Raw genomic sequence first — 27,299 nt, 5'->3', positions numbered from 1 at the left:
TTTTTACATGGTTTTATTGAGATTTTTATATGGTTTTATTGAGTTTTTTGATGTATTTGTTGATAAAAATTTGGTTGTCAACATTTACGAAAACTAAAATAAAAAATATCAAATTTCATCATCCGAATGTCGTCGGAACATATGCAATTGATATCTCGTTGGAATCTTTATAAAATTATCTTTAATTTTATATATTTTTGCGAAAAAATAATTTAAATCGAGAGAGTTACGTAAATTTAAAGTCTTAAGTTGATTTTAATAAGAGGGAATTGATATTAATACCTTTTAATTTTATTTATTAATTTTCTTAATTAAAAATATAATCCATATAGTATTATTTCAACCACTGGATCTTCTAATCTAATGCCTAAGATTTAGTCTTAGTTTGAAATTGCTAATTAATTAGCAATTGATCACTCCCATTCTTTTGTATATTATTAAAATTATATTGTTGAAATCTTTGTTACTTTATAGTATTATATGTTATTAGTATTGTGGATCTTCTTATCTATTAATATTAATTTAATTATTTTTTTTACTCTCGCTTATAATAATTAATTTTTCATAGTATTAAAATTTGTGTTATCCTAAATATAATAATATTCAAAATTGCAAAAGTACTAAGTAGTACTACATGTTTTAGTTTGTGAATAATAAAATATTCGTTTGAGTATAAATAAAAAATTTATAAAAGAAAGTGTATTCGAAAAAATTAATCAATGGACATCCACCTTATATTAAAGAATGTCTATTTGAAAAAGCAACAATTGTTTTAATACGAGTTTTAAGAGTGGATAAAAATTCGAATAATCTCAAATAAACTTGTTCAATTTTTATTTTATCTATATCATTTTATTTGTTTATTTCTTTTTCTATTCAGGACCCACATTATGTATTGCTATCTATATCTATGTGGCCTTTATCCCATAAAAAAGTGGTCTTTTTAGCCCCACAGCATGAAAAGTGAAAACTAGGGCATTACCAATGGGTTCTACATTAAAACAAGATATGGTCTCTCTCTAATCCTTTTCTTATGTATGCCCAATTTTATATGGCATGATGCAAGCTTAAATAATACTACTACCTCCGTCCCCCAAAATTTGCTACACTTTGACCCGACACGGGTTTTAAGAAATGTAATGGAAGGTGAGTTGAAAAAGTTGGTGGGATGTGGGTCCTACTTTTAAAGTATTAGTTTTATAATAAATGTGAGTATGAATGAGTTAGTGGAATATGAGGTCCACTACCAAAAATAGTAAAAGTGAAGTGTATCAAATTTTCAGGGACGGACCAAAATAGTAACCTTTATCAAATTTTCAGGGACGGAGGTAGTATAAGTTAAGAAAATACTACAACCTAAATAAATGTTTTTCACTAAAAAGAAATTACCATTTTGTTTTATAAAAAGAAAAGCTAGAACTCAAAGAAGTTGAGTAAAATCTCCAACTATATTTTTTATTCCCAAGTAACTTTTCTTTTTCAAAATTTCTTGTCACATTTTCATACTACTGTGGACAATTTTGTTGGGAGCAGCAGACAAATATGTCTGCAAATGAAGAAACAGTAGTTTGAATTTATACATCACATAATTCACCTCATTTTCCAAAATTATCACATGAGACAGATTCATTCATAGCATACACTGTAAAATGTCAGTCTTCTTCATCTTCTTCAATCTTCTATTTCATGTCGTTTCACCTCTGCCTGTCACCCAATTTACCAATATAAATTTACACACCACACAATAAATTTACAGACATTTGAAATCCAAATATAGAATACTGTGAATTTCCAAATTATAAATGAGTCAAAATATTTGGAGATTGAGGAAAATAATGATTCAACTGAAAACAGTTGCTCATAATGATAAAATCCCAATTTTTTCTCAGGGCATCCGCATCGCTGACTCGATGCTGTCTCGGTCTCGTCTCGACGAGACGCGACATCTCGTCGTGCGACGCGTGCCGGCGAGGCCGGCCTGGAGCTGGCGAGACGATGCGCGCGCCCCACCGCGCGCGCTGGAGGATGGCGTGGCGCCCACTCGCCGGCCCGCGAGTGGGCATCGGAATTATGACGCAATAATTTTTTTATATATATAAATTCGAAAAATTCAAATTTAATTTAAATTTTTTTTTTAAATGGTCAAATGACCGTTGGCCTCAAACGGTCGTTTTAAAAAAAAAAAAAAAATTTCTTATATTATTCTATAAATATACTCCATACTCCATTAACCATTTTACACACAAACACTACTCTCATTTCTCTTCCATTCACTACACTCATCTATTCCTTTCTCTCAAATTGTTGAAAAAATGTCCGGCGATGGAAACTCCAGCGACGGCGGCGGCGGCTCCGGCGGGTTCGACTTGAACTCGTTCGACGATTGGGCGAGCATGTACAACTTTTTGGGTACTCCCAGTTCGTCGCCGGGCACTCAAGACTCGACCACTCCGCCGGCGTACCAAACACCACATTTTGATGTGGATGCACACTATCGTCCCTCCGCCCACAGAGGTACGGGCAATCGTCGGGATTATCCCAAATTCCGGAGAATGTTTTGGCCCCTGAACGCACTTTGTCCGACTGGCCAATAGGTGGAGGCTCCGGCTCCGGCTCCGGCTCCGGCAGGATCGGCCTCAACGCCGAGGAGGAAGAGGTTGTGGGAGACGACACCCGTCATCCATACAGCCAAGACGAGACGTTGGCTCTGTACGACGCTTGGATCAGCGTCTCGTACGATCCTGTCGTCGGGAATCAACAAACCAACAAGTGTTTTTGGGAAAATTACAACGCACGAAGGCCGAAGAACACCTTTGCCCGCAACGTGAAGATCCTCCACAGTCATTGGGACCGATGCGACAAAGATGTCAAAATTTTTTGCACGATATACAGGGCAGAAGAGGCGAATTATCAAAGCGGAGCCAGTGGAGCCGACATTCTGAGAGCGGCGTTGCGGGGTCTTCAAAGACGACGTCGGTAAAGATTTCAAGTTTGTCGATGTTTGGTCGCAAGTCCACCACCTTGAAAGGTGGGCTGGCGGTGTCGAGTTGGGCTCGGAACGCACGAAGCACACGGCGCGTGGCCACTACTCGTCTAGTGATGGCGGGGAAGGCAACACCTCACGTGAGGGCACACCAACCAATGATGTAGGGGGGTCTTCTTCCGGTTCACGGCGTCGGCCGCAAGGGACCAAGGCAGTGAGAGCGAGGGGGAGAGGGAGAGGGAGAGGGACGGGCCGCGGCGAATCAAGCCAGGCGGGCTCGGGCTCCGGCACGGGCACGGACTCGAACACCCTAATGTCCATGTACCTGGTCGCCACGATAGCTGACCTTTCAAAAATGACTTCTGCCCAAGTTTCAGCCCATATGGACGGAATTGAGTTTATGAAAGCTCAACTTGGTATAGGGAATCAATCTAACTTGGGTGCACCGCCGACTTCGGGGGATGATGATTCGCCCACGGAGTAGTTTTTATAGTTTAATTTAGAGTATTTTAATTATGTATTTTTTTATTTTTAAGAATTTTAAATTATGTATTTTTTTAGGTTTTTAAATTGTAATCTTTATTTTATTTAATGAAGTGTGTTTTTATTAAATGAATTTGTTGGAATTAAAAATAAAAAATGAAATTAAATGAATAGTTAAGAGATGGTTAAGAGATGAAGGGATGCAGGTGTTGTCTCTTAGTTAAGAGATGAGCTGAAAAGTGTAGTAGGACCATGAATAGTAAAAGATGAGACGAATAAGAGACATGGATGCGGATGACCTCAAATTTTTGTACAACAAACAATAATGAATGTGAATTGAAATCTGACAATCTCCACTGATCTGCTTTGAATTGTTGCGTCAATGTAAATGCACATTATTTGTTAAATATTTCTGTACAATAACAGAATTTATTGCATGTTTCTTATAGCCTTTTGACTCCATAATGATGGAATATACCCTTTTCTTTTTATTTCCTTTATTACGATTAAATCTATTGCAAATAGTCGGAAAAATTATACAAAAATGACCAATTATATAATTTTGAGATTTTTCTTAATTGTCTGATTACAATGAATTATGTCCTATTTTATGTCTGAATTTATTGACGTGCGTATACATCTTTATTGACGCCATCGTTTAATCAGTCAACCATTTTGTACGCATAATATTTTCCGTCCACCACATCGTACATAATTGTCCTCAAATCAAATAGTTACTCCATTATAAGATAATTGAGAAAAATATCAAAGTTGGTATGTCATTTTTGCAAAATTGAGGAATTGTCTATAAATTGATCAAACTTGATTTTTCCAACAATTTGCCCTTAAATCTAAAGTATAGTTATGATAAAGATTGTTAATCACTCTTTATCCCGCATCTCCTACCTCCTTCTGGTTGTGTCATAAGTATTTCGGTTTATGAGTTGGGTTTGACATGTGAAGATGCTCGTATCAAGGAGTCTCTTTAAAACTTTTGGATAATGAAGATGGTAGTATAAGGAGTCTCTTTAAAACATTCGGGCTTTAGAAAATTAATACTAGTTTAATTGTTAAAATAGATAGTGATATGTTACCAATATAAATGTCTAGTGGCTAATTGTGTACCTATATATGCAGTAATTAGAAATAAATCACTGTATGTGATTGACTAATTGTAACAATATTTGTAAATGAGAATAAAGAGGTTAATAACTATACAAAAGTGGAGTTAAATGATCTTTCATTAATAGAAGTAGATAGGTGCACGTTTAGCAATTTACGCAAAGAGAGATGAATTAATAGGGATAGTTAGCAAACAATAAAATTCAAATGTCTTTTTCATTATTTTAATAAACAATAATGTATTTATTTTATAACTGCCTCTTAAATATTCGATGGCCGAACATGATCTATTACTCAGTTTTTCATTTGTTTTCTACTTTTTATGTAGACAAATTACACATTATACGTTTTCCTTGATTTAGGCACATATTTAATATTTATAAAGTGAAAGTGATTTTTCGAAACCTCTAATTATATTATTTTATTAAAATTAAAACATAAAAACAAACAAATAAACCTTTTACAATAGCTATGGACTATATTTAGTAAGAGAGCGATTTTTTTAAAAAATTTTCCTAGGCTTAACCGAAATCGACATTTGAGTACATGTTACGATTTTAAAAATTTTAGATTGAGAATCAGATCGGTAGAACTGATAGGCCATCTTGTTCTGGCCGTGATATGTGATTTGATTCGACTATGCATCCCTCTTGCCGGTCTTTATTTTTATGATTCAAAAAATATAGTAGAAGCTATTTTTAACTTCAAAATTAGTTATAGTTTTCTTTTATTTTTATTGTTGTAAAATTTATCGGCACTACATGCTCCTATCTCGGAACATTGTTTATAAAACAATAATCAACAATACAGTTTGAAACTTCAGCTACAGTATCATTATTAAATATTAAAAGTTCATTAATTCTTAATTGAAGCACTCTTACACATTAAGAGTAAGTTGTTTTATTTTTAGAAATAACACGTCAACCCGAAAACACTACCTGAAGGATAATTTGTTTTAGGAAAAAATGATTTCCTTCCTCTCGAATTACAATTGATTTGTTGTATGTCTATACAACTTTGCAAATGACCACTACCTGTAAATTTTCTCATATTCCTAAAAGAACTTCTATCCTAGAAATGCTAAAATACAAGCACTTACTCCAATCAATTTCACTTAACTAGCTTTCTCTCCAAATCAAAACCTAATTAAGGTAAATTATCTAAAATCAAGGTCCAAGCAAGTGGCAACTTTGAATAACTCAACTAATATTAATTTTGTTCAGACTTCAAGAGGCCAAGGCAAAACGTTTAGTGCCCCCAAAATACTGATCAATCAAATTGACATTTAATTGAGTTCTTAATTTTGGTTCTAAAAAACAATCTTATTTTCCTAATTTTTAATTATGTAATTTCGAATTTGGGAATGTGTGACATCATTGAATCACATGCAGATACAATACAGTTATCCAAATTTGTTTAATCTCAATTTGGGTCGGCCCAGTATAAATTCTAATTATTCTTCGCAATTATTTTATGAAAGGAAATTATGTACTCCTTTTATTTTTCCCAGACTATAATAGTCCCACATCTAAAAATATAAATAATCACTTGAAAATAAATTTGTAATATGCCACATAACTCGAAGAATTTTTTTTATCCCAAATTTATATTAGGCCCATTTCATATAAATTGAACCTAAAAGGCCCATGTAATATCTTCTAAAGATCGATTCTAGCCATCGCAAACACTATAAATTGGGCCCATTTCTGACGAATTAAACATTAAACATCAGTATAATTATAAAATAATTGCATTTAATTTTAATTACTCTTAGTAAAATGTTACACCTATAGCATAATTAATATTTCTTGTTTCGATCGGCAGTTTAGCACATCTCCAAGTAGTTAGTAAAACTAAGTTGTTTTCTTTGTAAAACTAAGTCCTTTCATAAATTTGTCAGAACAAACTTTACCAAAAAAAATTAGAATGTTGTAAATGCAAAAAATATTTAAATTCATACTTTTTAAAGATCTTATAAATATTACAGATTCAAATAAATTAAAATTAAATTATTGGCGTCAACTAACCATAATCAACTAAGACTGGATTGCGCCTAAAGCAAAGGGTGTGACTATGAAGACTTGAAGAATAGAATGTAGTAATATTTATTGGCTCTTTTTATTTGGTAATATTGGTAAAGTAATCTAATCCAAAACATTTAAGTTTATTTCTTTGCTTCATTTTTTATCGACTAAGGAGAATTATAAAATTATTAAAATAAGGAAAGTAGTTCTTGTTATCATGGTTATCTTAATTTTATTATGAGAAATATTTGTATTTGCATCAACTTAATTATTGGATATGATTAATTAAATCTAATTAACTACTACACGTTCATAAAATCTGGTTTTTTCTTTAAAAATCCATATTTTTAATTATAAAAGTTGTTCTAAAAGAGTTCTTATTATATGTTGCTTCCAAATTTCAAAGTCATAACAGTGTCAAGCTTGTGTTTTCATTATAAATTCTGTTTAATCTAGTGCCTTTGATTTATTTATCTTTCGTATGTAATTACCTTTTAATTTGTTTTGTTAATTTGTTAAGAATCCAAAGTATAACTAATATTATCTTTTACAAATAGGATTAAGACTTATTCTGTCTATAAATAATAGCCATTTTTTTCCATAACTTTAAACTTTGTGTTGAGTCAATTGGCTTTCTTCGTGACAAATCTGATGGCTGCCGAGGAAGGTTGTGACAAGTTGATGTGGTGCTTAGTTAAAATATTTATTATTGCTATCATACGTGGAATAATTGCGTTGTTCTTGTTTATATGTTTCATATCTACATATAACAATAATATATTTGAGAATATTCAAATAACCCCTCAAGTCATAACATCAAATTCAAATATTCTCGCAATTCCACTGATCTCAACATTATTTTGTATTGTGCCTCTTGACACGATTTCTCTGCCATCGGGTACTGCGTCGTCCCAAGATTCAACACAGCTTGGGAACAGTGCAGGAGGTTGTGGTGGTACCTCGTGGGTCGTCATGGGACAACGCGCATCAAAAGCTTGCCCAATGGTCAACAGTAGAGTTAAGAGTTGATAATCTTGATATGACCACCGGGTTTACACATGATAATAATTGTCATCCGACGACACCAATGAAGATGGTGGCAGATTTTCTTCTAAATTGCTCCAGCGATGTTTCGAGTATTAGTTTAATTTTTTTATATGATTCCTTTTTTTTCCTTTGATTCCATTCTGCTTTTAGTTTTTGGATGAAATTGTTTATGTTTGTTGTTTTAGTTCAACTAGTATCTTCTCCCGTACGATGCACAGTTCAATTAATTTTATGAAAACTAATTTAATATCACACTATCATCACTCGAATTTGAAAACTAAAAAAAGTAAACTTGCAAAACTTAACATCTACAAAATATTTACAATAGACATAAATATAGACTACATATGTATTTGTTCTAAAGTTTTCATCCTATTTTTTCTCTTCTAGAATTCTCTAATTTTTTCTTATATATTCTATTTATTCCTAAATATTTCTATCATAAATTATCTCCAAATTTTAATTAAAAAAAAACCAAGCTAATCATTTATTTAAACACATTCCGTACAATAGAAATACTAAAATAAGAAGACTATGAAACGCTACAAGTTGATAAAACACTTTTTTCTCAATTTAATAGGTTAGAAATTCAGATCATCACGAGAATAAATAGAGAATCTTTATTGATATTTTTTTCGAAAGTTACAATTTGTATAGTTAATACTCCTATCAATTTTTTTATTAATAGATGTATGAATATAGCAATAATTAAGTATAAAAATAAAATTATAATATAGTAAAATTAATTACAACTAATAACTATAATCAATCTAGAGTAATATAAGTAAAATATTAATACTAATTATGCAATTAGTATAATATTTAAAATAATATTAAAACAACAAAAGCATATATATTGATTAAAACATTTTTGGATATAAAAAAGAATAATCTTATTTAAACAATACATAGTAAAAAATTTAATGTCAACACCATCAATGTGAAATTATTAATATACAATTGTAATGTTCAAAAGATGGAAGTCATTGTCATAGAGAAATAAAATAAATATAATCTATCTTCATATTTTATCAATTTCAAAGATCTAATTTATTAAATTAAATAATAAATTCATCACATTAATCCAAGTCATCACATAAATCCATAAGAATTTATTTATTTTTTGTTTTTTTTTATGTACGTTTTTGGAATTGTAGCGCAACTGAATCTAGCCCTAAATCCATAAGAATTTTTTATATCATATATGTCTCATAAAAATATAATCATGTAAACTCTTCACCAATATAATTGGGTCAACTAATTAAAAAGTGTATTGCTAACAAACAATTTATTAGGTAGTAACTCATTCATATTAAAATATTCGTCTCCGACGTCTCTTTGTACTCCAATACCCATTCACCTTATCATTTTCCCAACATCTATTAACCGCCTCCATCTAGCTCGGGTACCCTTCTTCATCACCGGTTATCAACTCCTGCACTTTACTCGTCTTACACTGGCGCAATCTATTCCATAAGTCAGTTTTTCACCATGTACATGAAATAATTTCAAACAAAAATCAACTACATACCCTATATTACAACTTTTGCCATTTTGTTGACTTTAGGTGCTCTTTTTGCATGAAATCTGTGGAAGTGGCGAAGTGTTAGATGAATATGCAATGCATTAACTTCAAAATATTAGAGATAGCCAGTTTCTATGAGATATTCTATTTTAAAAATTTATTATAGCTAAGACAAAAAAAAAAAATTAAAACAAAACTTAACAAAAAATCAAACAAACTAACATTAAAAAAGCTTAATTATGGACTAATATCACTTAAACATAACATGATCCTCAAAATAAGATTTAAAAGTGCTATTTTCCTTTCACCTTCTGTCACTAACTCTATCTCTACCTTATTTTCCTCCCCACTCTCCAACTTGATGATTTATACATGTACACAAAAACAATGTTATATTTTATACTCTATGTCTTCTTTGCTTCCATTTGCCATTTCGTTGACTTTGAATGTTCTCTTTGCATGAAATCTGTGAAAGCGACGAAGTTCGAGATAAATATGCAATGCATTAACTTCAAAATATTATTGATAGTCTGTTTCTATGATTTATTATATTCGTAAAAAAAATAACATTATGAAAATATACTTAAATATGGACTAATATCACTCAAACATAACATGATCCTCAAAATAAGATTTAAAAGAAATATTTTCCTTTCACCTTCTCTCACATGACTCTCTCTCTAGAACCTCCGACTCGCGTCTTTGGCTCTTTGTCTTTCACTCTTTCTCATAAGACTATATCTCCACCGCCTTTATCTCCATGTATTATTGCAGGAGAACTCTCGTCGTCAGCCGCTTGAATTCTTAGAGGAAATAGTAATGAAATTTATCTAATATTTGTATTAAAAAGATAATTCCACAATGAAAGAACATATATTTATAGACAAAAATTAAGGATCCCGGCAATTTTTAAAACCTCATTATACATGTACAATTTATGTACATTTATCTTTTTCTCTTAATAAAATTAGTGTAACCTCCGATTCCATTAACCATGGTTGAATTATAGCATGTTTTGCACTATATGCCATACGCTCAATTATGATGTTTCGTAGTAATTGATATCCACATTCAAATAGTAGTATAAATTTACCTGCCGTTTTATTTTTTGCTATGGTTGAATTTGTTTAGTCATGTGCGTGATATTTAATAAGGTTTCATATTAAATAAAATTTATTTATAAATATAGCTAAAATAGTTGCATACAAAATCATGTAATCACCCATTATATACTCCCTTCGTTCCATAAAAATATGATCAATTGATATGATACGAGAATTAAGATAAATTGGTAAAGTAAAAGATAGGAGGAGAAGAATAGTTAAGATAATGTTTGCGGATAGTGAGACGGAGGGAGTGTTAAAGTGACAAGTTCGAACCCTCTTGATATCATTTGTAATTTCCTCCTTTATATATGAGTTTATTTAAAATAAAAAAATAATGGTGGTATAAGTTATAAATAAGTTTGTATAAGGATAATAAATTGGGATAAATTTTAAAAAATGGAATGTACATAGTATTTTTGTGGACGGAGGAAGTATTAAGTATTCAATATTTGAATTTATAATATTCAAATTCATACCCAAAACTTATAAATTGCTATTAAGATTAAGATTAAAACTCGTTTTTTAGAGCATCTTCAGTGGCGGCTAGCCCACCGGCTAGCCGATTCGCGTCACTAGCCGGTCGGCTAGCCGAACTATTGTAATCGGCCAGCGAGAAAATAGGCGATCGTTGGCCGATGCGCTGGCCGCCATTGTGGCTAGGGGTGACAAATCGTGCGTGTCGGGTCGTTATCGTGTCGACACGATAACGACACGAACACGATAACAACAAACACGAACACGACCCGTTAAGAAAACCTCAAACACGAACACGAACACGACCCGCTACCCTCAGACACGAACACGACACGAACCCATTAACGACACGAACCGTTTCGGGTCAACACGACACGAACCCATTAATGACACGAAAATAAGTATTGAAAAATGAAAATAATAAGAATAATAATATTAAAATATTATGTGTTAATAAGAATAATAATATTAAAATATTATGTGTTAACGGATAACACGAACACGACACGAACACGCATTGTTAACGGATAACACGAACCCGACACGAACACGACACGAAATTTTCGTGTCCTTAATGGGTCGACCCGATAAGGACACGAACACGATAAGCTCTGACCCAAACCCATTAATTTCGTGCCGGTTCGTGTCGTGTTATCGTGTCGTGTAAAAAATTGCCAGCCCTAATTGTGGCGTGCCGATCGACGAGCGATCGGCCAGCGCTATTTTTTAATTTTTTTAATTTTTATTTTTGAAAAACTATATAAACGCGATTTTAGTTTCATTTTCATTTGCACCACTTGTTTTAACGAGTTTTCTCTCTCTCTACATTTCGTACAAGAGCAACATCGAGCGATGAGTAACGCGGGTGGTAGCAGAGGTGGTAGTGGTGGGGATGCCGAGGAGTATGAACGGCGGATGAACGAGGCTATGGAGGCCTACATGAACCGTGAGATAGAGCAGTACATGTGAAGGGTCGAACAGCAGGCGGTACCTCGCCCTCCACCGGTTGTCCACCGCCGAGCAGTGATTGATTGGGATCACGTAGCTGCACATCAACGGCTATATGACGACTACTTCGCTCCGGACCCGCGGTTTCCCGCAAACAAGTTCAGGTGGCGTTTTAGAATGCGCAGGGAGTTGTTTATGCGTATCGTTGACGCTTTGGAGCGTCGATATCTTTATTTCCGCTTCAGGCATGATGCGGCTGGCAGACCCAACCACACCCCTATTCAAAAGTGCACGACGACAATCAGGCAGTTGGCCTACGGAGGCGCGACAGACATGTGGGATGAGTGTCTCCACATCGGTGAGTCGACAACCCCGGAATGTCCGATATATTTCGTCAGGGCGTGATTGAAATATTCCGTGATCAAGTACCTTCGAAGCCTTTCCCCCCAAGATTGTCGGGATCTGATGCAGATGCACGGGCAAGAAGCATGGGTTCCCCGGGATGTTAGGCAGCATAGATTGTATGCATTGGGAGTGGAAGAACTGTCCGACTGCCTGGAAGGGGGCCTACACGACCGGCTACAAGTCAAAGAATCTCACGATAATCCTCGAGGCCGTAGATGATTACCGGCTGTGGATCTGGCATGTGTATTTTGGGGTAGCCGGGTCGCACAACGACCTCAACTCTTCGCCCCTCTTCAACGAGCAGTGTCGGGGCATCGGTTCGGCCGTCTCATTTGTGGCCAACGGCAACCGGCATGATATGGGCTACTACTTAGCGGATGGTATATACCCTAGGTGGCCCGTCTTTGTGAAGACGATCGGCACACAAGTGATGACAAGAAGACCTACTTTGCGGAACGGCAGGAGTCGGCGCGCAAGGACGTAGAGCGCACATTTGGTGTGCTCCAGTGTCGATGGGCAGCAATCAAGGGTCCAATGCGTTTGTGGGATGTCGGCTGCATTGGTGATATAATGTACGCCTGCATTATCTTGCACAACATGATCGTCGAAGACGAAGGCGTACAACTGACTAATTGGGCCAACGACGATGAAGCCGGTCCAAGCCACGGCGTGGCCACCGCTAACGTACGACATGGGGTACCTCACGATGAAGCCGGCCGCCTCCAGGCACATGCCGACATGCGCCAAGTGAATGCTCATATTCAACTCCAAAAGGATATAATTGAAGAGTTGTGGGCACGGAAGACTGCACAGCGATAGTTTTTTTTATTATGTATTTTTTTTATCTATGTATCCTTTTTTTTATTTAAATGAAATGAATGAATTTTTCCGTATATGTCTCGTAAATTTAATTCCGTAATTTATCGTAAATTTAATTCCGTAAAATGTAGTTGTTTTTTATTTATTTTTATTGCGGCTAGCCTGTGGCTGGCCTTAGGCTAACCTATTTGCTTAAAATGATGATGTGGCATATGGATTTTCAGTGATGATGACGTGACAGGGAGAGAGTGGCTAGCCTGTGGTTGACCTATTGCCAATGGAGATGCTCTTATATAGTTGTTATAGATAGATAGATAGATAGATAGATTCATATGATTTACGTTTTGGTTCCGTTAAAGCATGCCTGATTTTCGATATTTGTTGTTTTAGTTCAAATTAGGCCCATTAAAGACAAATTTAAAATCAGTATAATTATAAAGTTATTGTTAATAATATGGTAGTAATATTTTATTTTTTGTTTCAATCGCCAATCTAGCTCATCTCCATTTTTGTATATAGTAAAACTATATAGAAATGTTAAACAAACTTTTCCATAAAAATCAGAATATTGTAATTGCATAACATATTTAAATCCACATTTTTCAAAGGATCTTATAAACATTACAGATTCAAATAAATTATTGACGTTAACTAACCATAATAATTGCTATATGCAAAATATGAACTAAGTCATTTGTCCAACCTGGAAACCAAAGAAGAGTGGATTGCGCCTAAACGAATGGTGTGATTTATGTTGGGTATTTTTATTATAAATATTTTGAATTCATAATTTTTTTATCTATGAAAAAAAGGGAAAAGCTTATTTTTAATTATAAAAGTTGTCACTTTTCATTATGTACGCCGAAAGAAAACTCTTATACTCCATATTGTACTATTTGTTTCGAATTTCAAAGTCATAATAAAGCAAAGCAATTTGGTTAATCCGATGCCTTTGATTAAATTTAAATTAATTTATCTGTTAATGATCACCACTCACTATGATCATTATACTTCTAATAATTTAATATTCATAGACTTTAGAGAGATAAAAATAAGAGTAAAATAATCTGTATGATTGAGACAGAGTTCTAACTAGTCTTCATTTTGTCTCTGCAAACCGGTTTCTGCTGCATCAATTGTGCTAAATTTAATCATAAAGTTGAGCTGTTTATTCAAATATTTACATATTTAATGCTATATATACATAGAAAGAGAGAGCTAGGTTGAAGATCGGTGGAGTTTGGAGAAATGGCGGGTTTTGAGTTTGCGATAGCAATGGCGATTGTGATTGCTGCTGCTGCATTGAATTCAAATGTGATTGAAGGAAAAAGCATGTTGAAGAGCATGCATTTGAGCTGGGGCACTCAACGCTCTGGATTTCTTCAGCCCGCCGGTAGAGATGATGTTACGCTCCTCCTCGATCCTGTCTCCGGTTCTCTCCCTCTCTCTCTCTCTCTCTCTCTCTCACGCACACACACACACCGATCTGTTGAGAAACAATCCTGCAATTTGATTTTTAGATCATATCACAATTCACAGATATTTTTACCGATTGATTGGGGGAAAATCATGCAATTTGAATCTGAGATGAGAACTTCTGCAACGAAGCTTCATCTTTTTTTCACACACACAACACACAGTCACACAGCGCACCGATCTGTTGAGGAACTATCCAGCAAATTGAAATTAGATTAGTAGAATACATAAACTGTAAAAGTAAGTAGTTCTGTCTCTCTCTCACATACATACATTTTAACCGATTGATTGGGGAAAATTCATTGGAGATGTGAATTTCTACAAAAAAAGCTCCATATCTTTCTCTCTCACACACATGCATCGATCTGTTTGGGAATAATCTGGCTTCCGTTGCACAAAAATCTGTTGATTAAATTGTGTATGGTTTTGATGAAGGTTCTGGAATCCAATCGAAGGATCAATTTTTGTTTGGAACGGTTGAGATGCAGATCAAGCTTGTTCCTGGAGACTCCGCTGGCACTGTTACTTCATTCTATGCAAGTATCCCAAATATTCATAAATTATCCTTAATTTTGAATGGTATCTATGCTTTCGTCATACAATCACAATAATATATTTATAAATATGTTAATTGACAGTAGTTTGCATCTTGTAGCTGTTATTGAGAAACATCAATAATTTGATGAAATGTGACACATATTTTGTTGGTTTTGCAGCTATCTTCTCTAGGGGCGAAGCACAACGAAGTCGACTTTGAGTTTCTAGGAAATGTAACGGGACAACCCATCATTATACACACCAACATCTATACGCAAGGAGCCGCTGGCAGAGAAGTGCAGTTTTACCCGTGGTTCGACCCCTCTGAAGACTACCACAACTACACCATCCATTGGTCTCCCTCTCGCATCGTGTAAGCTCACGAGTTTGAATCTTATAGTTTGAAGCCTAAGTTCACGAGTTCGAATTCTTATCGATCTACTACTTATATTTTCGCAAGAGACCATTGCGAATTGTAATGCCAAAGTTCCCATCAATCAATTTGATTGCCTATAAATATTAAAATTTAACAAATGTATAAGATTATAGTCACATCTCTATACATATGTATAATGTGGAAATGTGACTATTCAATCAGGTGGTTCGTGGATAATATTCCGATTAGAGTATACAGAAACTATCTACACGAAGGAATCCCGTACCCGGACCTGGACCAGCCGATGAGGGCGTACTCAAGCATTTGGAATGCGGATAGCTGGGCGACGAGAGGCGGCCTGGACAGGATCAACTGGAGCAAAGCACCCTTCGTCGCCAAGTTGCGCAAATTTCGTGCTCGGGCTTGCAAGTTTGAAGGAAGCACGAGCGTTGGGAAATGTACAGCAGCTGCTGCGGCGAGTACAACCTTGGAGCTCGGCCTTGATGGTCAGAGCCAAATGGAGCTGATCAGATATAAATCTTTGATCTATGATTATTGCGAAGATGATGATCGATACAAGGGATTATTTCCTGGTGAGTGTTTCAAACCACAATATTAAGGGATGTACGTAATTTAGAATTATTCAATTAACGTGTATTTCTCTTTTATTTATTTACATATATTCTTTCTAGGATAAAAAAGATCGTTATTGGAGCTATTTGTTGAGCATTGTTCGTAGATTTTGTAACATAATCGGTAGAACTAATCTTTCACCTAAAGAAATGGATTTTTTATTAGGATGGAACTAATGATTTTGAATTTGTATGCGAAAAGGGACAATATATTTGCAATAATTCATGATAGGTGATAAACTAATAATTACTGTAACTAATAAACAGAGTTAACATGGTTTTGCAAGTAAGGAAAGTCGATCCCAAAAAATTGAATCAAACTGTATTAATTATTGAAGTCTAAAATTAATTTCTGGTAATTTGATTTTTCCAAACGTACTACACCTACTACATTTCTTTTTCTTTTTAATGACAGTATCATTTTGAGATACCTTTTCGTTTGAGAAATGTTTCTCTTTAATTAATAAATTGAGAATTTAAGTGTTTTTTAAAATAGCATACAATTCAAAAAAATCGATTCATATATATTCAGCGGATTGGGTTATCATACAAATTAGTACTACGACAATTTTGTAGTGAGAAATGATACACGACAATGAGTTGATAGTTGAGTTAAATGTTAGAGTGAAAATCTAATAAAGTGTAAGTGAAATAAAGTTTTTTTATTCAAAAATATAACTTAATTATGGAGTTGCTCGAAAAGGAATGCGATTAGGAATGATAATTCTCTTCATTGGATTCATTGCATTGATAAAATATACTCTATCTATCCGTAAATATGAATTCCGTTTTTTTATATTTTGGACCCTTCGCGAATAAGAATTCTGGTTCATAATTACTATAAATGACAAAGATGTCTCATATTCCACTAACTCATTCTACCCACATATTATTTAAAACTAATAAATACAAGTAATATCAATATTCCACTAAAACATGTGCCGGATCTATTCTCGGACGGATGTAATAGTAGTAATATTTATATGATGGATAATGTATTTAAAATTGATTGTCACCCTATATCACCAAAAAGAAGATGGATTAATTTCGATGATTTATAATCCACTAGTGAAACTTAGCTAAAATTGGATCGATTTTTGCAGTAGAAATTTATCTGGTAATTTACCTATAAAAAGGTTCTCAAAAGTTTATATTAACAACTTGGCAAATGATGCAATGTGTCCAAATATAATGTACAGTACGTATTAATCGAATAAATATTAATGAATGAAATGAAAAATATTGTGGCTGCTATATCACTTCCACAACCAGTCACAGCCTTTGATTGCAGACTTCCACAGAAGTCTCTTCTTCTCAACATTCACGCCCATTTTCTCTTCATTTCACCAAATCTCCGTTGCTGAATCCCCGCGATTCCTCAATTCGCCGCTCCAATGGCTTCCGCAATGCTCAACGGCGCCGAAAACCTCACTCTCCTCCGCGCAATCGCCCCAAACCCCAACCGATTAGGTCTCCACACCTCACATTTCCGCTTACCCCCAATCTCCCGCAGCACCGTCTCAATTCGAACTGCAAGGACTCCGAAATGCAGCATCTCCGCTCCGGCTCCACGGCCGGCGTCGCAGCCGCGGTTCATCCAGCATAAGAAGGAGGCGTTCTGGTTCTACCGATTCCTCTCCATCGTGTACGACCACGTCATAAACCCTGGCCATTGGACGGAGGACATGCGCGACGACGCGCTGGAGCCGGCCGACCTGAACCACCGCGATTTGACGGTGGTGGACGTCGGCGGAGGGACGGGGTTCACCACGCTGGGGATTGTCAAGCATGTGGATGCGAAGAATGTTACGATTCTCGATCAGTCGCCGCACCAGCTGGCGAAGGCGAGGCAGAAGGAGCCGCTCAAGGAGTGCACGATTATTGAGGGGGATGCTGAGGACCTCCCCTTCCCCACCGACTCCGTCGATCGATACGTCTCTGCTGGGAGGTATATGTGTGTTTGTAGTTTGGTGTTGTGTGTTTTCTCTTGTTTGCTTGAAAATTTTGACGATTTTGTATCTCAATTAGTACTTGAAGGTTTAGAGGCACACCTTGGAGAATCCGCTCTAATTAAATCCTAATTGGAGATCAAAAAACCCTAATGCACAAGTTTTTCCTGAGGTTTATGATTGTATCTCAACTAATACTTGAAACTTGAAAGGATTAGGGGCATACCTTGGGGAATCCGCTCTAATTAAATCCTAATTGGAGATGAATAAACCCTAATTGGATTTGATTAGGGTGGATGCGCACTGTACATCCAAATGCACAAAAGGTTTATGGACTTCAGCTCTTGATGGCTGTGAATTGCCAACATGTTTGTGATTGTTTTGATGTTTAAAGGATTATGGAGTAGGAGTATTATATAGTGAGGACTTGGAGTTAAACTCGAACCATTAGTTATCTCGTGGTAGTGTTTACTAGTGAAAGGTGGGAAGGGTGTTAGGAACTTAGGATAGATGCCAAACTGTTGAGAGATTGACAGGGATAAGCCGATAAGGTATTGATTGATTCTGTTTAGAGATGTCTTTTTGGGTAGCCTATTTATGTTGGATGTTTTCTTTGTTTTTTCAGTATTGAGTACTGGCCAGACCCACAGCGAGGAATCAGGGAAGCGTACAGGGTTTTGAGACTTGGGGGAAAGGCGTGCTTGATTGGTCCCGTGTATCCAACCTTCTGGTTGTCGCGCTTTTTTGCAGATGCGTGGATGCTCTTCCCAAAGGAGGAAGAGTACATAGAGTGGTTTGAAAAGGCAGGGTTCAAGAATGTCCAACTTAAGAGGATTGGCCCAAAATGGTATCGTGGGGTTCGCAGACATGGGCTCATCATGGGATGTTCTGTCTCAGGTGTGAAAGCCAGCTCCGGGGACTCACCTCTGCAGGTAATCTTCGAATTGGTTTCCCAAGCACCAACTAACATGCTCTTTTTACTTCATGCCAGACTCAACTTTGGTTTTTGCATTTCTCAACTTTGTTTAGTTGAATTCTTGATGAAATTGATAAGGATATCTCTTCAAAATGAAAAGTATAGGGATGAATTTTGGCCCCTTAACTAAGATTTTCTCTGAAAGTATTAGTTTTTCTGTTGCTGGTGCGTTGGAACATAACTCATTACCGAGTACATACAACATAATGGAAACTATGTTACTTGTGGAACTCGAATTTTACAGCTTGGTAGTTAATTCATAGATATCTATTTATGACTTATTGTCTTCCTTTTACATTTTTCCTTTATATTTTTGGGAATGGCATCAAACTCTTGAGATCTTTGCTTTGCAGCTTGGTCCTAAGGCTGAGGATGTATCAAAACCTGTGAATCCATTGGTGTTTCTGGCCCGGTTGATTCTCGGTGCCATTGCAGGAGCTTACTACGTGTTGGTTCCGATTTACATGTGGCTCAAGGACCAAATTGTCCCGAAAGGGCAGCCCATATAGGAGGCTGACGCTAAAAGCAAACCGTTTGTTCCTGCTGTTGGACCTTTACTGTATTCCTCCTCAGCTCAAATGGCAGTTCCCAAAAATTAAAAATTCTCACCCTGCAGATTGATAGGCGGGTTCCCTTGTAGTTTTCGAGTTAATGTACCAAACAAGATCAGTGAAACTTAGTTGTTCAAACCATGAAAGTTCCCCTCCAGTATTTGGATAATCAACCAAGACTGGTGAACTTAATAATGGTTGTAACAAGGCAATCCACATTTTGGTGCTATTTTGTAGAAAATCTGTTCGTAGAAAATATCGATCTGCATTCCCTTCTTTGTTTTGTGCATTTTCTTTTTAAATTTAGTTGCTAATTGGACTTGAGTCATGAAATTTGGAACATGCATTTTCTTAATCTAATTTTTTTCCACTTATAAAAATTATTTCATGTCTTCAAGTTACATTAATCTTAATGACACAAGTTATGCTCATAGTATTATGAAAATAGCAGATGAGTACTTATTAGTTGAGGCTTAAATTTTTCAATTCTACTATGTCTTTTACCACGTCCTACCAACTTTTATAAGTAAATCCTAACTAATACTACTTCAGTATACTAAATACTAAAATATTATACATTATGATCAAAGCTATATCAATTTTATCCAGAAAAAAATAACTATAATTAAATTCGTGAGCCCTAATTTAATTGTGGAGCAGAAACGAAACACCAAAAATGGACGACTGAAAAATCCCATAAACATAGTTAATATCCAAATCAGTAGTCAAAAAAAACATTCAAGATTTAGAAGAGGCATAGAGCCATGGACCATAGTTAACTATTGACTGATATTACAACAAAGAAGAATGATCCACGATTTCATGTTCCATATCAATAATAAGCACCAAAATAACTAACTTACCCCATTGTCTGGACTCAAGTCTCCATACGATACTAGTCCACGTTGATGCCCACCAGAAGGGCTCGATGGAGAGCTTCCAGGCGAAACTTTGCGTGGATGCTTTCTCAGAGGTGACCTTGATCTACGGGGGCTGCGGCTCCTGGAGCGTGACACTGACCTTCCTCGAGGGGAGTCGTCACTCTTCTGAGGACCGAGACGAGATTTCAGTCTGTCACTAATCAGTGGGCGCCTATCTAAAGGGCTTGGGCTGCGCACGGGACTTCTGCTATAGCGCCTCCCACGACCACGGTTGGCTCCAGGGCTTCGAGATGGAGACCTGCTCCGATTCCTCTTGCGTTCGTATCTAATTCCAATAACAAACTATAAGACAAAATATGTGAACAGCAGAGGGCTTTGTAAACTGAAACAAGGAAGATCCATATATATTCTGGCATGCTGCTGGCAAACGACCTATATTTGTGTTTCTAACGGTATACAAGTCTTACAGAGCATAATTCGTAAATGAAATCTGTGATACCGTGCTGGCATTAAAGTGCATACATGAGCAGGATATATGAGGAGATTAAGGGAAATGAGACTAGGGAAATATAGACCTGGGCGGGCTTCTTCCTCTTCTAGGTGGACTACGGTGATGTCTTTGGGGTGAGCGTTCATACCTGCTGCCTCTGTAGCTTGGATACCTGAAACAAAGATTGCAACACACAACCCAGTCACAACTTTTCTCAGGACACTCGCGCAAAACCCATATAATTTACTGACTTGGTCATAAATAATAGTATGTCAAATACATTCAACAAAAATTACTGGACGTCATGACATAAGATGATGACCAAATTTCTGCAACAATTTTTTATAGTAGAAACTAAAAATGAGAACATAGTTTCTCAGTGAAAAAAACATGCATTATCCAGATCAACTGACAACTTCTGATTAAATGCATATGCCAACTAAATAAGTCATAATACAACATGCATACTTTTAAAGCCATCAGAAATCACCTTTCATGATTCCTTTGAAAATTTCTTCCTCCGTGATGATAAGATATATCAGGTGAACGTTCTGGAGAAGGTGTACGGTATTTTCTAACAAATGCATATCTCTCAGTAAAGCCTCGGCCTTTTCTTACTCGCTTTGGAGTTCCACCTGGAGAGCGGCTCTGTGACAAATCCCGACCATGAGTAGAAGCAGGAGGTTGAATACCTTTGTCAGAAGGACTCCTGACTGGACTCTGAGAATGATTTTTCTCTCTAGGAACTTTACTGTTCTCTTCAAGTGTGGGAGTCTTAATTGGACTGCTGCGAGGACTGGGCCTTCCACCAGGACTTGGAGACCTACTCCTGCTAGTCAAAAGAACACAATGTGTAAAAGTAAGTTAACTACCAACCTTACAACTATTGGAGAAAGCAGAGTATCAACCAATCCCAATTGATCTCAACGACACAAACAAGGAGTACAGATGGAGCGGTCCACATTGCAAGGGTTAAAGGCAGGTAAATAGCATGAATCAAACCCTTCAAAAAACCTGGATCTGCTTGAATAAGCTCGATGTCCTCTGGCGGAAGTTTCATTGTTCTTGATATTCCCTTGGCCATTATTCATGCGGCTACCATTCTTTTGAGGAAGTTCACCCTCTTCATGAGAGGAGTCACCCCTAGTGTGTTTCCTGTCATCACCTTTTTGCTCATCTCCAGATCCTAAGCTAGGACTTGGTGGCTTTCTCTCATTCCCTTCACATTGGTCAGTCACATTAGATACACATATCAGATACTGGGCTAAAGGAAAAACAAAATGAAAAGATACAAAATGATTATGCTTATTCAAATGCAGAGAATCTAAGAACTGTACAAATACCACGAATGCGGATCGGCTTCTTCTCTTGTTCACTTTTCCTGTTGTTTTTCCGTGATCTACCCCTTCGTGGACTTTCGTCATCAGAACTGCTGGTAGCAGAACCACTTCCACTACTCTCCGTATCACTAGAGCTTCCCGAGTACCTAAACAGCCGATGACAAACATGTTTTGAATTTTTCCAAAAAAAGTATAGGAAGACAGGGTTGCAGGACTACATCACAGCAAAACATTTATCCAGCAATCATATCATGAATTTGTTTCTAAAATTTGTGCACTGGTAAGATTACTCTTCTTTATCCCTAACATAAAGCACATAAGCAAGAAACATTAACATATCTTCCATAGAAATTTGAATATTGAGAGAGACAAAAATTTGTTTCACAAATTCACAATTATGATAAAGGAGACAGATATTCCCATGGCATCTATCAGAAAGAAATATAATCACAATACATAAAGACAGACCTTCTCGATTTTCTCTTTGATCTATGACTATGACCTCTTCTCTTCTTCCTTTCTCCAGCCCCCCCTTTTTTCCCATGTTTACGTTTTCCTTTCTTAGCCACCTTCCTCTTCTTCCTACGCCGTCCATCTCTGGATGAAGTTGAAGAATCTGACTCTGAAGAAGCATCCGATTCGGAGTCTGAATATGAATCAGAGCCAGATGAATATGAATCAGAGGCAGAGCTATCAGATGAGTAGCTCCTCTTTCTCCTTTTATCCTTCACAGATACTTTCTGTTTCCGTTTGGCATGGCTGTCAGAATCGTCATTAGATGCATCTTCGTTTACTGATTTTTTCTTCTTTACTGAATCATAACACAAACACAAGATAATATTATTTTCAAACAAAATATATGTTAAAATTCAATTAGAAATATATGCAGAAAACAATTTTCTCCATCTGACAAGCTCAATACCTTTATCAGCTACAATTAAGTTTTGTGTCTTTGCATCAGACATCTCACCGCAATCTATGATCTTAACAATTCCATCTGGTCTCCCATCAGCTGTTCCAAGCTGTTCCATTTTCTTAACAACATCCATTCCACTCGCAACATTTCCAAAAACAACATGTTTTCTGTCACCATAAAATGAAATTTGAGGGAGGAATTGAGAAAATAATCATAACAAACTTACATGGTAAAGTTTAACAACTTAAAAAATTGGGCAGGTAATCTAACAAAACAGAGAAAGGCATACCCATCAAGATGAGGCTGTCGCTTGAAAATTATAAAAAACTGAGATCCATTTGTGTTTGGACCACCATTAGCCATCGAGAGGAGACCAGCTGCAGTATGATCAAGCTTGAAGTTTTCATCTGCACAGAAATAACATTTATATGTAAGCAATAACTATTAACAATGGGGCGTGTAGGAAACTAAAGACGGGAAAATGTTACCAGAAAATTTCCCTCCATAAATGCTTTCCCCACCAGTTCCTGCAAACCATCAAGAAGTAATGATGTACAAGTCAGCATGAAGACGCAAGTTATATTGTGTACCGGCATCATTTGAAACCACCACATCCGGAAGAAGAAAAGCGTACCATTTCCTTTTGAAAAGTCACCGCCCTTCAGGTGGAAAAAGGGAAAACCAAAACGTAGATTAGACTTTCCATAATACTCTTCTATATACATGTCTGAAATCTAACTATTTGCAAAAGGACTATTAAGGCAAAGATCTGTTTGCATGAGCTATCACAACTCCATATTAAAAACTACTCAGACCAACAGTGGCAAGAAAGGTGGCATAATTGTTTTCAATTTAAATATTTTTTAATCAACAAAAATGGAAACAAAAAATTATAACCCTGTGAGGGGTCAAAGAATCACATATGGATCCACAAAACAATTTGCCATCAAATTTACAATGAATAACAGAAAAATGAAATGCAGATGCACACAACATGAGTCCATATGTTTGGACTCTGGCATACTGTTTTTGAGTTTCAAATAAACATGGACAGCAACAAACAAGCAAACACTGCTTTCAGCTAAGCAGCCTCCAGCAATGGTAAGAAGAAGTTGAGAATGAGATGAGATGTGATGCATCAAATATCCAGAACGTCTACAGTGCAAGATACCAACAAGATTTTCTAGATCTACCATGGAGAATCAGTCCTGGGAAGATGTAGGGCATGTAAAGAGGTTTTATTAATCCATTTTAAAAAAAGGGATGAAGGAACTATCAGGCATCTAGTGGAGTGAACTAATGAGAAATAAGTAGATAGCAACAGATCACATGAAAGTTAACAAAAACAGCAAACAGTATTGATATCTTCTCTGTTAAACAATTTTTTATGAGCATTGAACTGCATACTTGAGCCATAAACCCTTTGATTATGCGATGAAATGTGGAACCCTTGTAGTGAAGAGGTTTCCCTGTTGAGGCTCCAATGCCTTTCTCACCTACAAAGGGAAATGAATATTGCTTTAAAGACTGCCAGGCAAAAAGGAAAATACAAATGAACTCTTGAAATGATGGTCCAACGCCAACCAGCGGACACTTCCAACAAACTCCTCAAAAATTTCGAGTTTTCAACCAAAAACCTCAGCAAATATCAATATCATAACAGATAAACGTAATCCTTGCAACGAACTAACAAGTCAGCTTTTAGATTTATCATCAATGACAAATTAAGAAGAAGCTGGAGCTCAGAATGTTTCACTCCCCCTCTTGTGGGGTCTCCAATATTTCAGCATTACTGTTCTTTGTTATGAAAAGGAAATGAGGAAAAAAAATTCAACTTACCCGTACAGAGAGCCCGGAAATTTTCAGCAGTCTTAGGGACAACATCAGCAAACAACTGCATTACAAATTAATTGTGTAAGAGCAGGACAATGGAAGGCATAAATTATTATCACTAGATACCATATTTGAAGTTTATGCCAACTAAAGGGCTTGAAGGTGTTTCCAATAGGATAACTACCTCAATGATAATTCTTTCAGCAGCATCCCCATCAATGGAAACATCCAAGAAAACCATTGGGTTTTTTGTCTTCTTCATAGTGCTTACAGTTTTAAGATAGCAGACCCTGAAAAGGAAAACCATTTCGATAAAGTCAAATGAAAACAGCAACTATAAAAATATCATGGCCAGTAAGTTGAGCTAATTTAATATAGAGTATGTCACATAGTACAGATCCCCAGAATATTCACACTAACGCACACAATGAAGAAAAAAAAGAATAATACTTGTAGAATTGCTAACATGAAGAACAATAATATTCTCCTTACATATATCCCCCACTGAGCATAACTTCTAAAATTTGCAGGCAATAAAATATGCAGGTGATTTACATGAAATAGGTCCACAACTCAAAACAACTTAGAAAACCTCAAGCCCAACTTAGAAAACCTCAAGCCCGCCGTGAATTAAGATAGCTAATGCAAGCAACAAAGAAGAATCAGTTGAAAAAGTGAAGCAAACAACCAGAAAGGTTGCAAAACTTCAGAACATAAACAAACTGATAAACCCTGTTGCCTGAAATATTCACATAAAATTGATATATTTATCAATAGCAAAAAATGTATAGGAGAAACTACTGCGTAAACCAACTCACCCACACCGTGACAATATACAGTGTCGGATGATAAAGCAAGCTAACTCAAAAGGCATGCATACTTCAAATCCAAATGCCCTAACTAGTATGATCGCTCCTTAATCAGTACCGAAGGATTTCAGTTCATACTAAAAACATGGAGTAATACGCATGTATCTCCTCCTAATTGCATCAGTATCCATAACAACCGCTTCTCAGAAAAAGCAAAATCATACAAATGAATGAGTATAGCTAAAGCACATGTCCAAATGCCAAAATTCAACTGGGCAGGGGAAATCCAATCGACTCCGAACACCAAATTGAATCAATGAGCATAAACTCAAACCAAATTAAACTCTGTGAATGCGGAAAAAGTGAATCCAGCTCAGTCACGCGTATTCTACTCAGTGGAGCATAAAACCCTAAACCCTAGCATTGCGGAAAAACAAATTCGGTACATACCTCGATCTATACAGCTCTGAGCAAGCAAAGAAACACCAATTCTGCGAAAATCAGAGGAGACGGCTACTGCAAAAACAGCAATTAAATATGGAGAAAATGTTTGGTGCTTCGATTTTTATGCATTTCAGATTCTTGGTGAAAAAGGGTAAAAACAAAAAACTCGCGCCCTCTGTTAATTTACTTCTCCAATGGGCCAGGAAAATATCAAAGGCCCAAATTGTGGATATTTTTATTTCATTTTTAAAAGTCGAAGACATTTTATTTTGGATCCAACTTGAAAAAAGTCGGATATTCAGCTCCGATTTTGCTCTAAATCCTACACGTACCTCCATTTTGGTACTCAATTACCAAAGACGGGGATGTGCGGGCCTAGGTGGTCACCGGGAGCGGATGACAATGAGATAAAGTGTATAAAGTGCGAGAAGAGAGATCAATAATTATTTTATTTATTTTTATTTCTTCTTTTATTTACTTGTTTTATTGCACTTCGTTCTCTCACTTTATAATAACAAATAAGTTAGTAGAATACAATATTTGTTTATCAAGAATAATAAAAGTTAAATGAGACATGTGATGGAGTGAAGTGAGCATTATTTAAATGCTAAATATTTAAAAGTATATTTTTAAGCTATAAAATTAATAGATAAAAAAACATAATATATAAAAAATAGTGATTATTGGTTGGATATACTTAGGGTGTCTCCAACGGTGCCCCTCCCGTTCGCCCGTCGGGGACGGGCGACCTGACGGGCGCCATAGTGGGCGGGAAGGGCGCCCACGCCCGTCCCGTGTGCCCCTGCGATGGCCTCGCCCCTCCCGTCGACGTCCTACCTGACGGGCGCCACTGTGGCGTGGGTAGGACGTCCCACCGATTTTTATTTTTTATTTTTTAAAAAAAACTCTATAAATACGGCTCGTGTCGAAATTCTAATTCCGTAAATTTTAATTTTAATTGTGAATTTATTAATTTTATTGCGGGAAGTCCTAGTGGGAAGGGCTAGTGATGTGACAGTGGAATGGGAAGGGCTAGTGCTGACGTGGCATGGGAGGGGCGAGTGGGAGGGGCGCACCGGAGACACCCTTAGACGCCAAATCACTGCAAACACCAGTAATCAATCTTGAAGTTCATAATAAAAAATATTCAATC

The 27,299-nt window shown here is 36.2% G+C and overlaps 3 protein-coding genes across 7 annotated transcripts; 2 read left to right on the top strand and 1 right to left on the bottom strand.

Annotated features, from left to right (window-relative positions):
* Positions 1 to 14,023: 14,023 nt before the first annotated feature.
* LOC125219952 (probable xyloglucan endotransglucosylase/hydrolase protein 26) lies at positions 14,024 to 16,043 on the top strand. The gene is made up of 4 exons (XM_048122058.1): positions 14,024 to 14,368; positions 14,848 to 14,948; positions 15,129 to 15,322; positions 15,548 to 16,043. The coding sequence occupies exons 1-4, from the start codon at positions 14,185 to 14,187 to the stop codon at positions 15,942 to 15,944; spliced, it is 876 nt and encodes a 291-aa protein (XP_047978015.1). The 5' UTR covers positions 14,024 to 14,184; the 3' UTR covers positions 15,945 to 16,043.
* A 1,166-nt stretch (positions 16,044 to 17,209) lies between these two features.
* Positions 17,210 to 19,709, top strand: LOC125223361 (2-methyl-6-phytyl-1,4-hydroquinone methyltransferase, chloroplastic). The gene is made up of 3 exons (XM_048126480.1): positions 17,210 to 17,905; positions 18,532 to 18,838; positions 19,236 to 19,709. The coding sequence occupies exons 1-3, from the start codon at positions 17,352 to 17,354 to the stop codon at positions 19,389 to 19,391; spliced, it is 1,017 nt and encodes a 338-aa protein (XP_047982437.1). The 5' UTR covers positions 17,210 to 17,351; the 3' UTR covers positions 19,392 to 19,709.
* Positions 19,710 to 20,110: 401 nt separating this feature from the next.
* LOC125223359 (peptidyl-prolyl cis-trans isomerase CYP63-like) lies at positions 20,111 to 26,496 on the bottom strand. Of its 5 annotated transcripts, none has more exons than XM_048126476.1 (15): positions 26,479 to 26,496; positions 26,153 to 26,218; positions 25,078 to 25,183; positions 24,900 to 24,954; positions 24,468 to 24,556; positions 23,695 to 23,719; positions 23,549 to 23,587; positions 23,350 to 23,467; positions 23,067 to 23,227; positions 22,613 to 22,955; positions 22,148 to 22,290; positions 21,807 to 22,023; positions 21,295 to 21,633; positions 20,890 to 20,976; positions 20,111 to 20,639 (listed from the first exon to the last, which is right to left on the bottom strand). In XM_048126476.1, exons 3-15 carry the CDS (start codon positions 25,153 to 25,155, stop codon positions 20,288 to 20,290), a joined length of 2,046 nt encoding a protein of 681 aa, XP_047982433.1. In that variant the 5' UTR covers positions 25,156 to 25,183; positions 26,153 to 26,218; positions 26,479 to 26,496; the 3' UTR covers positions 20,111 to 20,287. The 5 variants fall into 5 exon arrangements, with proteins under 5 accessions (XP_047982433.1, XP_047982436.1, XP_047982432.1 ...); XM_048126479.1 differs by lacking the exon at positions 26,479 to 26,496 and having other exon boundaries at positions 21,295 to 21,439; positions 21,497 to 21,633; positions 26,153 to 26,299; XM_048126475.1 differs by lacking the exon at positions 26,479 to 26,496 and having other exon boundaries at positions 26,153 to 26,299.
* Positions 26,497 to 27,299: the final 803 nt, after the last annotated feature.

Source organism: Salvia hispanica, chromosome 4, assembly GCF_023119035.1.
Source record: "Salvia hispanica cultivar TCC Black 2014 chromosome 4, UniMelb_Shisp_WGS_1.0, whole genome shotgun sequence".
NCBI classification, from domain to species: domain Eukaryota; kingdom Viridiplantae; phylum Streptophyta; class Magnoliopsida; order Lamiales; family Lamiaceae; genus Salvia; species Salvia hispanica.
The sequence above is the reverse complement of the archived record's forward strand: the minus strand, read 5'-3'. Positions and strand labels throughout refer to the sequence as shown.

Bases quoted from the DNA above. Each gene is read 5' to 3' on its own strand.
- LOC125219952 (XM_048122058.1), top strand. From the start codon at position 14,185: ATGGCGGGTTTTGAGTTTGCGATAGCAATGGCGATTGTGATTGCTGCT. The intron at 14,949-15,128 runs GCAAGTATCCCA...TTGGTTTTGCAG, and splicing joins GCACTGTTACTTCATTCTAT to CTATCTTCTCTAGGGGCGAA. The intron at 15,323-15,547 runs GTAAGCTCACGA...CTATTCAATCAG, and splicing joins TGGTCTCCCTCTCGCATCGT to GTGGTTCGTGGATAATATTC.
- LOC125223361 (XM_048126480.1), top strand. From the start codon at position 17,352: ATGGCTTCCGCAATGCTCAACGGCGCCGAAAACCTCACTCTCCTCCGC. The intron at 17,906-18,531 runs GTATATGTGTGT...TTGTTTTTTCAG, and splicing joins CGATACGTCTCTGCTGGGAG to TATTGAGTACTGGCCAGACC. The intron at 18,839-19,235 runs GTAATCTTCGAA...TTTGCTTTGCAG, and splicing joins CCGGGGACTCACCTCTGCAG to CTTGGTCCTAAGGCTGAGGA.
- LOC125223359 (XM_048126476.1), bottom strand. From the start codon at position 25,155: ATGAAGAAGACAAAAAACCCAATGGTTTTCTTGGATGTTTCCATTGAT. The intron at 24,955-25,077 runs GTAGTTATCCTA...TTTGTAATGCAG, and splicing joins CTGAAAGAATTATCATTGAG to TTGTTTGCTGATGTTGTCCC. The intron at 22,291-22,612 runs GTCTGTCTTTAT...TCGGCTGTTTAG, and splicing joins TCAAAGAGAAAATCGAGAAG to GTACTCGGGAAGCTCTAGTG.